Genomic DNA, 17,320 nt, shown 5'->3' on the forward strand with positions numbered 1-17,320 from the left:
ATTCCTGGAAGGAGGAAAGCGCTGATCTGTGTTGAAACCCCTCAGATCTTTATATAATAATAATCTTTATTGTCACAAGTAGGCTTACATTAACACTACAATGAAGTTACTGTGAAAACCCCTAGTCGCCACACTCCAACACCTGTTCGGGTACACTGAGGGAGAATTCAGAATGTCCAATTCACCTAACAGCACGTCTTTCGGGACTGTGGGAGGAAACCGGAGCACCCGGAGGAAACCCACGCAGACACGGGGATAACGTGCAGACTCCACACAGACAGTGACCCAAGCCGGGAATCAAATCCGGGACCCTGGCGCTGTCAAGCAACAGTGCTAACCACTGGGCTACCGTGCCGCCCATACTCTGCAAGCCATTCATTAATTTCTCTTAGTGGGCTGTGGTTGACAGCTTCTATAAACACAGCTGTGAGCCTTGCTTCATTGATCTCCCTTCATGGAGGAGTAACTCTGAAATGCTGTATCCAACATGTTTACAAACATCAACCACTTCAAAGACAGTTAAGTGCTGTCTATTTCCAGCTCAGCACTTCAAAATTACTCAAGCATGAAGCGGGGTGATTGGAATATCTCTGGGGGGGGGTCCCTTTTGTTGGGGGGTCTGTATGGGAGGTCCTCCTAGCCACGTGTCTCTGGGGGGGTCCCCCAATCCAGGGGTCTCAGGGGGGTTTCCTTTTCAGGGGATCTCTGGTGGAGGGTCTCCCTCTCTATGGGGTCTCAGGGGGGTCTCCCTATCTGGGGGGTCTTGAAGGATGTTTCCTATTTTGGGGAGTCTCTTGGGGCGCGATGGGGCAGGGTTTGGAAGAAGAAGAGTGGGCAGGTCATGCATTGTGTGTGGCGAGGGTGGCACTCGGCTGGACATTGGGGATAGCTCCCTTAAGGGGTTACCCCCTTTGCCCACGGTCAGGTCCACCACGTTAGGGCTACGCTGGTAAATACCAGCCGAGATCCGCCCCCACGTGATATCAGGCCCAGAGGATCGGCGAATCGCAAGGGCCCGGAGACTCTGGTGCCAGGTCCACTAAGACATTAGCATCCTCCCGCTGGGGCGCGGGCGCTAACCCCGACCCTGCCACCAGTGGGGTCCAGAGCACAGCGGTCAGTTCGACGTCCAGCGCGGTCCGTGGTGCCAGTGTCGAGGGGCGGAGAATCCTGCCCAATATCCTTCTTCTCAACATACAATGTTTGACCGGGGAGGGCACAATGGGGTAGGGACCAGGATCTACAAATGTCTACCCCACCCCACCCCCCGCCACTCTCCCCGCCACCCTCCCCGCCACTCTGCCCGCCACCCTCCCCCGCCACCCTGACCGCCACCCTCCCCGCCACCCTGCCCTATCCTATAACCCCATAACCTGACCTACCCCATAACCCCCATAACCTAACCTACCCCATAAGCCCCATAACCTAACCTACCCCATAACCCCCATAACCTAACCTAGCCCATAACCCCCATAACCTAACCTACCCCATAACCTAACGTACCCCACAACCCCCATAACCTAACGTACCCCATAACCTAACGTACCCCATAACCCCCATAACCTAACATACCCCATAACCCCCATAACCTAACGTACCCCATAACCCCCATAACCTAACCTACCCCATAACCCCCATAATCTAACCTACCCCATAACCCCCATAACCTAACGTACCCCATAACCCCCATAACCTAACCTGCACATCCCTGGCACTAAGGGGACATTATCATGGCCAATCCACCTAACCTGCACATCTTTGGAGGTCGGAATTGAACCCGGGTCCCTGGTGAGGCAGCAGTGCTGACCACCCTGCCTGTCCTATGTCTCTGGGAGGTTGAAACTTTCAGGGAAAAGTTGGAATATTGCTGCGATAGATGCCATTAGACAACGGAATTGGGAAATGGTCTAATGTGGTTTTCCCTACTTATATCTTGCAGGCAATTCAAACGGACTATTCTACCTATTCCTGGTAAGTACCGTAGCCTGATTATAAATACGTGCCCTGTTTTGATATTGTCTCCGGCTAGCAATATATGGTGGAGGGTGAACGGCAGTGGGGATTTTGCAGCTGACTCCCAGCAGCACCCACAGTGACGCAGACAATCAAAGCTCTTGTCAAAGTGACTTTGGGACTCGTCTTTTCTTTGCAGGTACGCTGGGCCGATGGAGCGCAGCCAGGCAGAATCACACCTTGGCACTCGTTCAGATGGCACCTACCTCGTGAGGCAAAGAGTGAAGGACGCGGGAGAATACGCCATCAGCATCAAGTAATGAGGGGCAATTAGCGGCTCGAGATATATATTTTATTTCTTTAAATTTAGAGTAGCCAATTCATTTTTTCCAATTAAGGGAGCAATTTAGCGTGGCCAATCCACCGAGCCTGCACATCTTTGGGTTGTGGGGGCGAAACCCACGCAAACACGGGGAGAATGTGCAAACTCCACATGGATAGTGACCCAGATTAGTGGCTCAGTATTAATATAACCTCAATTTTCATTCCATTTCACTGTAAAGTGTGACAAGATTCACTTGCTGTCAGGAGAGGCAAGGTTCACCTCTACATCGTGTGTGATGAGAATCACGGCAGTGCAGATGCATTCATTCCTGGGGCAAGTATATCATTGACATGGATAACAATTCATTAAATATCCATTTAACCAACAAAGTCATCTATAGAGGCGGCATGGTTGCACAGTGGTTGGCACCGCTGCCTCACAGCGCCAGGGGCTCGGGTTCAATTCCGACCCCTGTCTGTGTGGAGTTTGCACATTCCCCTTGTGTCTGCGTGGGTCTCACCTCCACAACCCAAAGCTAGGTGGATTGACCATGCTAAATTGGTCCTTAATTGGAAATGTTTTTAAAAAATAAATAAATAATAATCGTTCATTGTCACAAGTAGGCTTCAAATGAAGTTCCTGTGAAAAGCCCCTAGTCGCCACATTCCGGCACCTGTTCGGGGAGGCCGTTACGGGAATTGAACGCGCGCTGCTGGCTGTGTTCTGCATTACAAGCCATCTGTTTAGCCCACTGTGCTAAACCAGCCCCAGATAAATATCGCTCTCTCAGGGAAATAAGGGATATGGGGAGCGGACAGTAATGTAAAGTTGAAGCCCCCCATGATCAGCCAGGGTCCTACTGAATGGTGGAGCAGGCTCGATGGGCTGAATGGTCTTCTTCTGCTCCTATTCCGTGTCTTCTCATGACATTGGGGAGAACTCCCCTGCCCCACCAAGATACAGTGGGCGCGTGACCCTTTATGTCCGCCTGAGAGATAGATGGAGGCGGTGGTGTAGTGGGATTGTCACTGGTCTAGTAAACCAGAGACCCAGAGTAATGCTCCGGTGACCCAGGTTCGAATCCCACCATTGCAGGTGGTGAAATCTGAATTCAATAAAAATCTGGAATTAAAAGTCGAATGATGACCATGAAACCGTTGCTGATTGTCGTAAAAACTAATGTCCTTGAGGGAAGGAAATCTGCCGTCCTTACCCGGTCTGGCCTACACGTGACTCCAGACCCACACAGTGATCCGGTTGACTCTTAACTGCCCCCTCAAGGGCAATTAGGGATGGGCAATAAATGCTGGTCCATGTCCCATTTTTTGGAAGGCTTGGTTGAAAGTTTTTCAGGTAGAAATTGGAAAATATTTTTTGCCCTCTTTCGGTGGGATTGTTTATCCATTTCTTGTCGAAGTGTTTAAAGCAGCTATTAAAATAGCATCGCACTTATCGAAAGCCCACAGGGTAGAATTGCAAAGCATGATTTATCAGAGTTCAGTGGATTTTTGCATTGCCGAGTGTTAATACCGTCTGGTGTTTTGCGACAGGTTCAGTGCAGAAGTGAAACACATCAAGGTGACAACGGCAGATAGTTTATTCCGTGTGACGGAGAAGAGGGCATTCAAATCATTGCTGGTAAGTAGAAACCGTAAACTGGTCGTGCGCCCAGAGTGAGCGCACTCCCCTCAAGCAGTAGCAGAGAGATCCCCTACGCCTTACTTAAGAGGTCACTGCCACTGAGATCTGAGAGTTTGGATACCCTTCCAAAGCTGAATTTCACACTCCCCCCGCTCCCCCCCCCCCCCCCCCCCCCCCCGCTGGTGGGTTATTAGACCTTTGGGAGGGGGTGAGCTTGAACTAGCACGGATGGTGTGTTCCGTCCCACCCTGACCTTTGGCGAGCTTTCACTGGGGCACCTGATGCCTCGGACGGGTCGCCTGCCCTTGCCCCAATTGAGATCCTTAAACGGCTGCTTATTGACCACCTAAGGACCATTTCCTCCCCGGCCTCAATTTTTCGGCAGGCGGTAGGATTTCCAGCGTGTGAGGGAAGCCCGAAATGATTGGGTTTCGGCCTCGGGTGGGAAGTGGGGGAGGGGGTAGGGTAGAGCTCTTCTATTAGAAACCACTTCCTATCCTCCCCCGCCCTGACGCCCTGAAAACTCCGTCCGCTTCCTGCACCTGGGCCCTCTCTTCCCGGACCAGGGCCCTCACTCCCCGGACCCTCGCTCCCCAGACCTGGGCCCTCGCTCCCCGGACCGGGGCCCTCACTCCCTACACCTGGGCCCTCTCTCCCCGGATCTGGGTCCTCGCTCCCCCAGACCGAGGCCCTCGCTCCCAGGCCTGGGCCCTCTCTCCCCGGACCTGGGCCCTCGCTCCCCAGACCGAGGCCCTCGCTCCCAGGCCTGGACCCTCGCTCCCCGTACCTGGGCCCTTGCTCCCCGGGCCAGGGCCCTCGCTTCCCGCACCTGGGTCCTCGTTCCCCGCCCTGGGCCGTCACTCCCCGCACCTGGGCCCTCGCTCCCCAGACCTGGGCCCTCGCTCCCCGCACCTGGACCCTCCCTCCCCGGACCTGGGCCCTCGTTCCCCGCACCTGGGCCCTCGCTCCCCGCACCTGGACCCTCCCTCCCCACACCTGGACCCTCCCTCCCCGCACCTGGGCCCTCGCTCCCCGCACCTGGGCCCTCGCTCCCCGCACCTGGACCCTCGCTCCCCGCACCTGGGCCCTCACACTCCGGACCTGTACCATCGCTCCCCGCACCTGGGCCCTCGCTCCCCGCACCTGGGCCCTCGTTCCCCGCACCTGGGCCCTCGCTCCCCGCACCTGGACCCTCGCTCCCCGCACCTGGAGCCTCCCTCCCCGCACCTGGGCCCTCGCTCCCCGCACCTGGGCCCTCGCTCCCCGCACCTGGACCCTCCCTCCCCGCACCTGGGCCCTCGCTCCCCGCACCTGGACCCTCGCTCCCCGCACCTGGAGCCTCCCTCCCCGCACCTGGGCCCTCGCTCCCCGCACCTGGGCCCTCGCTCCCCGCACCTGGACCCTCGCTCCCCGCACCTGGAGCCTCCCTCCCCGCACCTGGGCCCTCGCTCCCCGCACCTGGGCCCTCGCTCCCCGCACCTGGACCCTCCCTCCCCACACCTGGGCCCTCGCTCCCCGCACCTGGACCCTCGCTCCCCGCACCTGGAGCCTCCCTCCCCGCACCTGGGCCCTCGCTCCCCGCACCTGGGCCCTCGCTCCCCACACCTGGGCCCTCGCTCCCCGCACCTGGACCCTCCCTCCCCGCACCTGGACCCTCGCTCCCCGCACCTGGACCCTCCCTCCCCGCACCTGGGCCCTCGCTCCCCGCACCTGGGCCCTCGTTCCCCGCACCTGGGCCCTCGCTCCCCGCACCTGGACCCTCGCTCCCCGCACCTGGACCCTCCCTCCCCGCACCTGGGCCCTCCCTCCCCGCACCTGGGCCCTCGCTCCCCGCACCTGGGCCCTCGTTCCCCGCACCTGGACCCTCCCTCCCCACACCTGGGCCCTCGCTCCCCGCACCTGGACCCTCGCTCCCCGCACCTGGAGCCTCCCTCCCCGCACCTGGGCCCTCGCTCCCCGCACCTGGGCCCTCGCTCCCCGCACCTGGGCCCTCGTTCCCCGCACCTGGGCCCTCGCTCCCCGCACCTGGACCCTCGCTCCCCGCACCTGGACCCTCCCTCCCCGCACCTGGGCCCTCCCTCCCCGCACCTGGGCCCTCGCTCCCCGCACCTGGGCCCTCGCTCCCCGCACCTGGACCCTCCCTCCCCACACCTGGGCCCTCGCTCCCCGCACCTGGACCCTCGCTCCCCGCACCTGGAGCCTCCCTCCCCGCACCTGGGCCCTCGCTCCCCGCACCTGGGCCCTCGCTCCCCGCACCTGGACCCTCCCTCCCCACACCTGGACCCTCGCTCCCCGCACCTGGGCCCTCGCTCCCCGCACCTGGGCCCTCGCTCCCCGCACCTGGGCCCTCGCTCCCCGCACCTGGGCCCTGTTGTACTTTGTGAACTCCCACTTCTGCCCGCTGCAGGTTCTGCCACCATGGAGACAAGAGAGTGAGGGGCGCAAGTCCTGCCCGCGGCCAATCAAGGCTCGCTCCAGCACGGAATGGCTGCCCGTGGGGCAGGCAGGCAGTGTGGGTGGGGGGGGTGTTCCTCGCCAATCCTTCGGGTGGCGAGCTGGGAAACGCCGGCCGGCACCCGGAGTACCCCGGCCCTCGTCTCACAATGCAAGGTGCGAGGACGGTTCCTTCCCCGTTCTTGTCATCACTGACTTGGACACAAAAATTGCTGAAGGATGCCAGGTGTTTTTACATGGTGGGGTGGGGGGGGGGGGGGGGGGGGCGGGGGTGCGGGAGGAAATGAGGAAGGATTGGGAGTTTTTCTGTGGAGGGCAGGAGAAGCTGGGATTGTCCTCTTGCAGGCAGAGCAGGTTCCAAGGAAGGTTTGAAATTTTGAAGAGTTGAGCAAGAGGAAGAGGTTTCACGGGCCGGATGATGGTAGCTTTAAGAAAACGGACAACAGGGAGCTGAGGAGGTGAGTTATAATCTGAGCGGGTGGTGGAGGGAGATTCAGTGGCAACCTTCAAAGAGCAGTTGGATAAATACTTGACGTGGAAAAATGTACAGGGCGATGGGGAAAGAACAGGATCATTGGATGGTTCTTGCGATGGGCTGGCAAAGGTACGATGGGCCGAATGGGCTCTTGCTGCGCTATTGTGCTTCCACCGTGTCATATTGTCTGAAAAATTAATTTATGTGGTGTGAGTCTCGCGAGCTAAGCCCATCATTTATTGCCCATCCCTAATTGCCCCTTGGGAAGGCGGTGGCGAGCTTCTTTCTTGAACCATTGCAATCCCTGTGGTGTGGGTACACCCACAGTGCTGTGGGGGAGGGAGTTCCAGCTCTGTCCCGTACGTTCTGTTATTAAGAATCTTTGCAAAGCTTCCTCATTCGCCCCCGCCGCCCCCACCCCACCTCCGGGCCTCAATAGGGCTAAGGACGGGCGGTCCTGCAGAATGGGACTCGGTTTGGGCTGGGCGAGGGATTGTAAACCCCCCCCCCCCCACCCACCCCGGGACCGTCCGATCCCGCCGAGGGTCAATGGGCCGGCGCTGCCGATTTTCCCGCAGTGGGTCCCACCCGCGACGGGCCTGAGAAATCCCAGTCATTCCTGGGATCCGAAGCTTCTGCATTATTCCAAAAATACGTCACCTGCACCAGACAAAGTTAAAACAAATACTTGTTTCGCTGCAGGATTTGGTGGAATTTTACCAGCACAGTTCCCTAAAGGAATGTTTCAAAACAATGGACACGAGTTTGCAACATCCTTTTCAGGAACCTGAGAACAGAACGGTTCCTAAATTCTCAGGTGAGTGTGAATAAGGAAAGGAATGACGGAAAAAACACCTCCGCTGTTTTCTGCAACTACCAGACACCTTAAATCGCTTTGCACATGACTGTTAACCTTTTGAAGTACTGTCGCTCTTTTAATCTGCCAAGCGGGCGAGCCAATTTGCGCACAGCAAGATCCCGCAAACAGCACTGTGGCAGTGACAGGGTCATCCATTTTTATTTGAGGGATGAATGTTGGCTAAGGCATCGGGGAGAACTCCCCTTTCTCCCCTTCAAAAATAGTGACGCGGGGTCTTTTGCACCCGTGTAGGTACACCCACCGTGCTGTTAGGGAGGGAGTATCGCGTGTCATGAAAATATCGAAAGCAAAGTTCAATACAATCGCAGGTGCAGGGTCATATGGTTCAGAGTCAGTTCGCTGAAATAGGCCCCCGCGGCGGTACTCAGTGGTCGACAGGTTGAACTCCCGCCGAGTTCCGCCAAGTTCGCCGGCGTGATTCAGGCCTGGTACCACCTGGTGGGAGCCTGAACCCGCGCCCGATATGGACGTCCTGGTGGGGGGACGGAGGGGGGATCTTACCGGGGGTGGGGCCTCCACAAGGTCCAGGCCCGCGATCGGGGGCTTCCGATCGGCGGGCCTGCTGTTCGGTCGGCGACATGTTGCTCCGTGCCGGCGCGGAGACGGCCAGTAGGGCCGGCTTTTGGCGCCAGAGCAGCGTACATCACTCCAGCGCCGTTCTAGGCCCCAAAGAACAGGAGAATTACTGGGGCGGGGGCCACCCCTCCAGGACTGCCCCGGAGTCTCCGGGTATTGAAGATTAATCGGCAGGACGCCGACGTGAGCAAACTCGGGACAAAAATCATAGCGCCGTTAAAAATAACTGCTTTGCTGAAAAACTTTTTCCGAACACTTGAATCTAATTCTTGAATATTGCTTGCGGGACAGGGAGTGGAGGTGGGGGAAGTGGTGGGTGGGAGTGGGGGGGGGGGGGGGGGGGCATGGCGGGTGGGGGGGCCTGTTCGACCAACGGTTCAGAATCATCCGGTCGGATAATGGTAGAGTTGATGTGCTTTCTGGTTGCCGGTGATTTGCTGTGGGACTGGACACATCGGGCAACCAGGAGCGTGCGGCAGGCGGGGTGGGGGGGGGGGGGAGGGGGGCGTCATGTGATGATGTCTCCAGGAACAGGGCCATCCAAGAGTTGGCGACTGGGGCAGAGGGGAGAAATCTCGAGGGCACAGTTACTGCCAGCCGATGCTCACTTCTGATTTTGGTTTTGGCAGGGGCGAGTTTGAAGTGCTACGGGACAGCAAAGGTCCGGTACGATTTCTCAGCCAGGGACCGATCGGAACTTAGCCTAAAAGAAGGAGACGTGGTTAAAATCATCAATAAGAAAGGATCGCCCGGATGGTGGAAAGGAGAGGTTTACGGCAGGGTGCGTATTCGAACCTCTCATCTTCAATCTTTCCTTTTCTGTCTTTCCACCCTCCTATCTGAGCTGTACACGTCCCGTCGGGAAAGGATTATATACTTAACTCTTAATTCTGTACAACCCTGTTTGCTATCACAGGAGGAAAGGGACTTGCATTTATATAGCGCCTTTCATGAATCACGGGATGTCCCAAAGTGCTTTTGAAACCTAGTCACTGTTGTGAGGTGGGAAAGATTACGCACAGCAAATCCACACAAACAACAGTGAGATTAATGTCGGAGAGTGGGCACGGAGGCACAGTGGTTAGCACTGCTGCCTCACAGCGCCAGGGACCCGGGTTCAATTCCGGCCTTGGGTGACCGTCTGTGCGGAGTCTGCACGTCCTCCCCATGTCTGCGTGGGTTTCCTCCGGGTGTCCGGTTTCCTCCCACAGAACAAAGGTGTGCAGGTTAGGTGGGTTGGCCGTGATAAATTTCCCCTTCGTGTCCCAAAGGTTAGGTGGGGTTCCTGGGTTTGCGGGGGAGTGGGCATTTCAGAGGGTCGGTGCAGAATCGATGGGCCGAATGGCCTCCTTCTGTACTGGAGGGATTCTACGATTCCAGTGACCCTAAACAATCCGTTTTAGCGATGCCGGGGAAACTTACGGGCTACGACATCAGGAGAACTCCCCCCGCTCTTCTCTGAAATTGTACTGAGCTCTGGTGCTCACTGAGAACTAAAATCCTCTTCATGGGACAGGAGGCAGAGCTGTCCCCTTGAGCCATTACCGTCTGTGAGGCTGATATACAAGCTGGCCTCCTCTGGCTGCGACCTCTCGGTAACGTTGCCCCCTCTCTGTTTTTCAGATCGGTTTTTTCCCAGCCAATTACGTGGAGGAAGATTATTCGGATTACTGTTATTGAGCATCTGTTCTCATGTGACCACACACGGAAAACACAAGAAGATTCTACTTCAAGACAGAGGCAGCTCCTCTGCATCCAGAGTCATGCCGTGCCCCAAGAATTTCAAAGTATTATGTTTCTGAGTTCTACTCTCCCACTATTGTTTGTATTCTCTTGATTTAAACAGGAACCTGAAGAAAGCAATCTTTTCTGTATTTATTAATCCAGTTTTAAAATGTACACAAGAACACACAGTCTTTCTTTGAAAATTGGAAATCAATAAGTTAAAGAACTGAGCTGCTTGCATTGTGAGTGGGAGATAAAGAGAAAGAGGGAGTTGCATTTATATAGCGCCTTTCATGGTCTCAGGATAGTGCTTCCCGGCCGCTGATGTGCAGTTACTGTTGCGATGTGGGAGTCAATTTGTGCAGAGCAAGCTCCCGTAAGCAAACGATCTGCTAATGATTAACTAGGTCATCTGTTTTTACGATGTCGATGAATATGGGCCAGGACACATAAGGCATAGGAGCAGAGGTGGGTCATTCGGCCCATCGAGTCTGCTCCGTCATTCGATGAGATTGTGACTTGATCCGATGTGATAATCCTCAACTCCACTTTCCAGCCTTATCCCCATAACCCTCGATTCCCTCGCTGAATAAAAGTCTGTCTCTCTCAGCCTTGAACATACTTATCGACCCAGCCTCCCCAGCCCAGGGAGAACTCCCATTCTCTTCTATGAAACAGTGCCATGGGATCTTTTACATTCACCTGACGCGGCCGTAGTTTAGAATCTCATCCAAAAATCTGCGCGTGCGAGAGTGCTGCACTTGAGGGACCTGGTTAAATACTGGAGAAATCAGCCAAGGCTCCCGCTCCTGATTGCTTTCTCGCACCTCTGCTGCAGGGTGAGGTCTCAGGTTGCGATGCCCCTCATGGCCAACCAGTCTTCTAACTGCCCAGCCTCGATGAGGATAAAAACCCATAGGAGAGAAATCACTGGTTCAGCTGGTTTAGCACAAGGCTAAATCGCTGGCTTTGAAAGCAGACCAAGGCAGGCCAGCAGCATGGTTCAATTCCCGTACCAGCCTCCCCGAACAGGTGCCGGAATGTGGCGACTAGGGGCTTTTCACAGTAACTCCATTTGAAGCCTACTTGTGACAATAAGCGATTTTCTTCTTTCACAGGGCAGGTGGTGACACAGTGATGTCCTGGGCTAAGGCTCCGGGAGAACATGGGTTCAAATCCCACCCCGGCAGCCAAATTAATAAATCTGGAACATAAAGCTGGTCTCATGAAACTATTTTCGATTGTCACTAAAAGCCCATCTCGGGTTTATCAAAGGAAATCTGTTGACCTGGCTTACACGTGACTCCAGGCCCCTTTGTAAATGCCACGAGCGAGCCTCTATGGGGGCAGTTAGGGATGGGCTGACCAGCGACACCCACATCCCCTGAAGGTATAAATAATCGCCACAGTGTGCACACGGTGGCATGGCGGTCAGCCTCACAGCACCAGGGATCCGGGCTGCATTTGGTCTGGTGTCTTCTGTGTGGAGTTTGCACGTTCTCCCCGAGTCTACATGGGTTTCCTCTGGGTGCTCCGTTTCCCCCCCACCCACACAGTCCAATGACGCGCAGGTTAGATGGATCGGCCATGCTAAATTGCCCCTTAGTCTGTGTGAGCGTGACTGCGTCTATGCCCGATGAGGTGTAATGCCCCAGAAGCTATAAGCCTCTGGTGACAGACTAGCGACCTGCTCTGGGAATAATTAGCAACAGAAAGAGACAAAAGTGTGATCTCCACACCATCAGGGTGTGGAAAGACTGCGAGAGAGTGCACAAAAGCTTGATAAAATATGCAGATTTAACAGAAAGCAGAAAGTGAAATACAATATCACGTGCATCAAGTGCAAATTTAGATGTTGGTCAGGCCACATAGAGCTCATTCCTGTGCTTCCCAGATGCAGCTTTCCCATCAAGGATCAGGAATCGAGATCGGCCATTTCCATTACGTGTGAGCATTGGGTGTGGACAACATCAAGCTCACCCCTGGTGCTCCCCATTGTCTGACAGTGTGCCAACGCTGGATCCCTGGATACATACACGTAAAATACATTTGGGGGAGGTTTCTGGAAAGAAGCCAGTATCACAATCGGGTGTTGGATCTCTCGTTAGCATTGCTGAAGTATCTGTTCTGGATACTCAACAAGCAGCTGCACAGTTTTACATACATAGATACATCGAAGATAGGAACAAGAGGAGGCCCGTCGAGCCTGCTCCGCCATTCATCGCCATCATGGCTGATCATCCAACTCAATAGCCTAATCCTGCTTTCTCCCCATAGCCTTCGATCCCATTCTCCCCAAGTGCTATATCCAGCCGCCTCTTGAATATATTCAATGTTTTAGCATCAACTACTTCCTGTGGTAATGAATTCCACAGGCTCAGCACTCTTTGTGTGAAGAAGTGTCTCCTTATCTCTGTCCGAAATGGTTTACCCTGAATCCTCAGACTGTGACCCCTGGATCTGGACACACCCAGCATTGGTAACATCTTCCCTGCATCTACCCTGTCTAGTCCTGTTAGAATTTTATAGTCTTTATGAGATACCCCCTCATTCTTCTGAACTCCAGCGAGAACAATCCCAACCTAGTCAATCTCTCCTCATATTACAGTCCCGCCATCCCTGGAATCAGTCTGGTAAACCTTTGCTGCACTCCCTCGAGAGCAAGAACATCCTTCCTCAGAGAAGGAGACCAAAACTGCACACAATACTCCAGGTGTGGCCTCACCAAGGCCCTGTACAATTGCAGCAACACATCCCTGCCTCTATACACAAAACCTCTCGCAATGAAGGCCAACATACCATTAGCCTTCTTTACCGCCTGCTGCACCTGCATGCTTACCTTCAGCGACTGGTGCACAAGGACACCCAGGTCCCGCTGCGCGCTCCCCTCTCCCAGTTTACAACCATTCAGGTAGTAATTTGCCTTCCTGTTTTTGCTTCCAAAGTGACTAACCTCACACTTATCCAAATTATACTGCATCTGCCATTGATTTGCCCACTCGCCCAACCTGTCCGGATCATGCTGTAGGATCTCTGCATTCTCGTCCCAATTCACCCTCCCACCCAACTTGGTATCATCTGCAAACTTTGAGATCTTACATTTTGTTCTCTCATTCAAATCATTAATATCATATTTTATTTTTAGCAGTGGATCAACACTTGTGCAGATTAGCTGCAGACTGTTCCACTGCTTTATTGGCCTGCACTACACACCTGAAAAACTGCCAGGTCACACCAATTCCTACTCCCTTGTAGAGGGTCAGCTCAGACAGGCAGACAGCAACAGCTAGTGTTCGCCAGCGGGGCACCCATGCTGCGGTCAGACGGGCAACCAGCGGGAATTTGGAAAACTGACCAGGGTAAGTAGCCAAAGGGACACTAACAGGCACTGGGAGGTTTTTCAAAGTAGGTTGTTGTGTTCTGTGTTCTTTGTCTAGCAAGGAATCAACAGAACTGCTGGTGAATTGGCCAAACCAGGTGTTTTATTAATGTACGCATGATAAGGTAATGATCAGATACAGAGCAAGTTATCATTAGACTCTCGTGGAACTACCCTTGTGCACGACCGTCCTCATGTACGCCATACAACCTTCTGAGGATCGCCGGATGTGCCCTGAATTATATCTAACGCCACCTGCTGGTTGGGAGGTCACACTGCTGAGTACATGGCCACCTGCTGGTTGGGAGGTCACACTGCTGAGTACAATGCCACCTGCTGGTGGTAGGTCGCACTGCTGAATACATGGCCACCTGCTGGTGGGAGGTCACACTGCTGAATAATTGGCCACCTGCTGGTGGGAGGTCACACGGCTGAATACATGGCCACCAGCTGGTGGGAGGTCACACTGCTGAATACATGGCCACCTGCTGGTGCGAGGTCACACTGCTGAATACATGGCCACCTGCTGGTGGGAGGTCACACTTCTGAATACATGGCCACCTGCTGGTGGGAGGTCGCACTGCTGAATACATGGCCAACTGCTGGTGCGAGGTCGCATTGCTGAATACATGGCCACCTGCTGTTGGGAGGTCACACTGCTGAATGATTGGCCACCTGCTGGTGGGAGGTCACACTGCTGAATACATGGCCACCTGCTGGTGGGAGGTCACACTGCTGAATACATGGCCACCTGCTGGTGGGAGGTCACACTGCTGAATACATGGCCACCTGCTGGTGGGAGGTCACACTGCTGAGTACATGGCCACCTGCTGGTGGGAGGTCACACTGCTGAATACATGGCCACCTGCTGGTGCGAGGTCACACTGCTGAGTACATGGCCACCTGCTGGTGGGAGGTCACACTGCTGAATAATTGGCCACCTGCTGGTGGGAGGTCGCACTGCTGAATACATGGCCAACTGCTGGTGCGAAGTCACACTGCTGAATACATGGCCACCTGCTGGTGGGAGGTCACACTGCTGAGTACATGGCCACCTGCTGGTGGGAGGTCACACTGCTGAATACATGGCCACCTGCTGGTGGGAGGTCACACTGCTGAGTACATGGCCACCTGCTGGTGAGAGGTCACACTGCTGAATACATGGCCACCTGCTGGTGGGAGGTCACACTGCTGAATACATGGCCACCTGCTGGTGCGAGGTCACACTGCTGAATACATGGCCACCTGCTGGTGGGAGGTCACACTGCTGAGTACATGGCCACCTGCTGGTGGGAGGTCACACTGCTGAATACATGGCCACCTGCTGGTGGGAGGTAACACTGCTGACTACATGGCCACCTGCTGGTGGGAGGTCGCACTGCTGAATACATGGCCACCTGCTGGTGGGAGGTCACACTGCTGAATACATGGCCACCTGCTGGTGGGAGGTCACACTGCTGACTACATGGCCACCTGCTGGTGGGAGGTCGCACTGCTGAATACATGGCCACCTGCTGGTGGGAGGTCACACTGCTGAATACATGGCCACCTGCTGGTGCGAGGTCACACTGCTGAATACATGGCCACCTGCTGGTGGGAGGTAACACTGCTGACTACATGGCCACCTGCTGGTGGGAGGTCGCACTGCTGAATACATGGCCACCTGCTGGTGGGAGGTCACACTGCTGAATACATGGCCACCTGCTGGTGGGAGGTCACACTGCTGACTACATGGCCACCTGCTGGTGGGAGGTCGCACTGCTGAATACATGGCCACCTGCTGGTGGGAGGTCACACTGCTGAATACATGGCTACCTGCTGGTGGGAGGTAACACTGCTGAATACATGGCCACCTTCTGGTGGGAGGTCGCACTGCTGAATACATGGCCAACTGCTGGTGCGAGGTCGCACTGCTGACTACATGGCCACCTGCTGGTGGGAGGTCACACTGCTGAATGCATGGCCACCTGCTGGTGGGAGGTCACACTGCTGAATACATGGCCACCTGCTGGTGGGAGGTCACACTGCTGACTACATGGCCACCTGCTGGTGGGAGGTCGCACTGCTGAATACATGGCCACCTGCTGGTGGGAGGTCACACTGCTGAATACATGGCTACCTGCTGGTGGGAGGTCACACTGCTGAATACATGGCCACCTGCTGGTGGGTGGTCACACTGCTGAGTACATGGCCACCTGCTGGTGGGAGGTCGCACTGCTGAATACATGGCCAACTGCTGGTGCGAAGTCACACTGCTGAATACATGGCCACCTGCTGGTGGGAGGTCACACTGCTGAGTACATGGCCACCTGCTGGTGGGAGGTCACACTGCTGAATACATGGCCACCTGCTGGTGGGAGGTCACACTGCTGAGTACATGGCCACCTGCTGGTGAGAGGTCACACTGCTGAATACATGGCCACCTGCTGGTGGGAGGTCACACTGCTGAATACATGGCCACCTGCTGGTGCGAGGTCACACTGCTGAATACATGGCCACCTGCTGGTGGGAGGTCACACTGCTGAGTACATGGCCACCTGCTGGTGGGAGGTCACACTGCTGAATACATGGCCACCTGCTGGTGGGAGGTAACACTGCTGACTACATGGCCACCTGCTGGTGGGAGGTCGCACTGCTGAATACATGGCCACCTGCTGGTGGGAGGTCACACTGCTGAATACATGGCCACCTGCTGGTGGGAGGTCACACTGCTGACTACATGGCCACCTGCTGGTGGGAGGTCGCACTGCTGAATACATGGCCACCTGCTGGTGGGAGGTCACACTGCTGAATACATGGCCACCTGCTGGTGCGAGGTCACACTGCTGAATACATGGCCACCTGCTGGTGGGAGGTAACACTGCTGACTACATGGCCACCTGCTGGTGGGAGGTCGCACTGCTGAATACATGGCCACCTGCTGGTGGGAGGTCACACTGCTGAATACATGGCCACCTGCTGGTGGGAGGTCACACTGCTGACTACATGGCCACCTGCTGGTGGGAGGTCGCACTGCTGAATACATGGCCACCTGCTGGTGGGAGGTCACACTGCTGAATACATGGCTACCTGCTGGTGGGAGGTAACACTGCTGAATACATGGCCACCTTCTGGTGGGAGGTCGCACTGCTGAATACATGGCCAACTGCTGGTGCGAGGTCGCACTGCTGACTACATGGCCACCTGCTGGTGGGAGGTCACACTGCTGAATGCATGGCCACCTGCTGGTGGGAGGTCACACTGCTGAATACATGGCCACCTGCTGGTGGGAGGTCACACTGCTGACTACATGGCCACCTGCTGGTGGGAGGTCGCACTGCTGAATACATGGCCACCTGCTGGTGGGAGGTCACACTGCTGAATACATGGCTACCTGCTGGTGGGAGGTCACACTGCTGAATACATGGCCACCTGCTGGTGGGTGGTCACACTGCTGAGTACATGGCCACCTGCTGGTGGGAGGTCACACTGCTGAGTACATGGCCACCTGCTGGTGGGAGGTCGCACTGCTGAGTACATGGCCACCTGCTGGTGGGAGTTCACACTTCTGAGTACATGGCCACCTGCTGGTGGGAGTTCACACTGCTGAATACATGGCCACCTGCTGGTGGGAGGTCACACTGCTGAATACATGGCTACCTGCTGGTGGGAGGTCACACTGCTGAATACATGGCCACCTGCTGGTGGGTGGTCACACTGCTGAGTACATGGCCACCTGCTGGTGGGAGGTCACACTGCTGAGTACATGGCCACCTGCTGGTGGGAGGTCACACTGCTGAGGACATGGCCACCTGCTGGTGGGAGGTCGCACTGCTGAGTACATGGCCACCTGCTGGTGGGAGTTCACACTGCTGAATACATGGCCACCTGCTGGTGGGAGGTCACACTGCTGAGTACATGGCCACCTGCTGG

General features: G+C 55.7%; 1 protein-coding gene across 4 annotated transcripts in view; it reads left to right on the plus strand.

The window, feature by feature from the left end:
- LOC140403193 (proto-oncogene vav-like) overlaps positions 1–10,167 on the plus strand; it is a 115,043-nt gene extending 104,876 nt beyond the window's left edge. For all 4 annotated transcript variants that reach the window (XM_072490938.1, XM_072490940.1, XM_072490942.1 and 1 more), the window contains exons 22-27: positions 1,940–1,971; positions 2,153–2,269; positions 3,829–3,916; positions 7,551–7,665; positions 8,934–9,085; positions 9,928–10,167. In XM_072490938.1, the coding sequence (XP_072347039.1) occupies positions 1,940–1,971; positions 2,153–2,269; positions 3,829–3,916; positions 7,551–7,665; positions 8,934–9,085; positions 9,928–9,984 (561 nt within the window). In that variant the 3' untranslated portion in view covers positions 9,985–10,167. The remainder of the gene's footprint in view (positions 1–1,939; positions 1,972–2,152; positions 2,270–3,828; positions 3,917–7,550; positions 7,666–8,933; positions 9,086–9,927) is intronic.
- The last annotated feature ends 7,153 nt before the right edge of the window (positions 10,168–17,320 follow it).

This window comes from Scyliorhinus torazame, chromosome 27, assembly GCF_047496885.1.
Source record: "Scyliorhinus torazame isolate Kashiwa2021f chromosome 27, sScyTor2.1, whole genome shotgun sequence".
Lineage (NCBI taxonomy): Eukaryota > Metazoa > Chordata > Chondrichthyes > Carcharhiniformes > Scyliorhinidae > Scyliorhinus > Scyliorhinus torazame.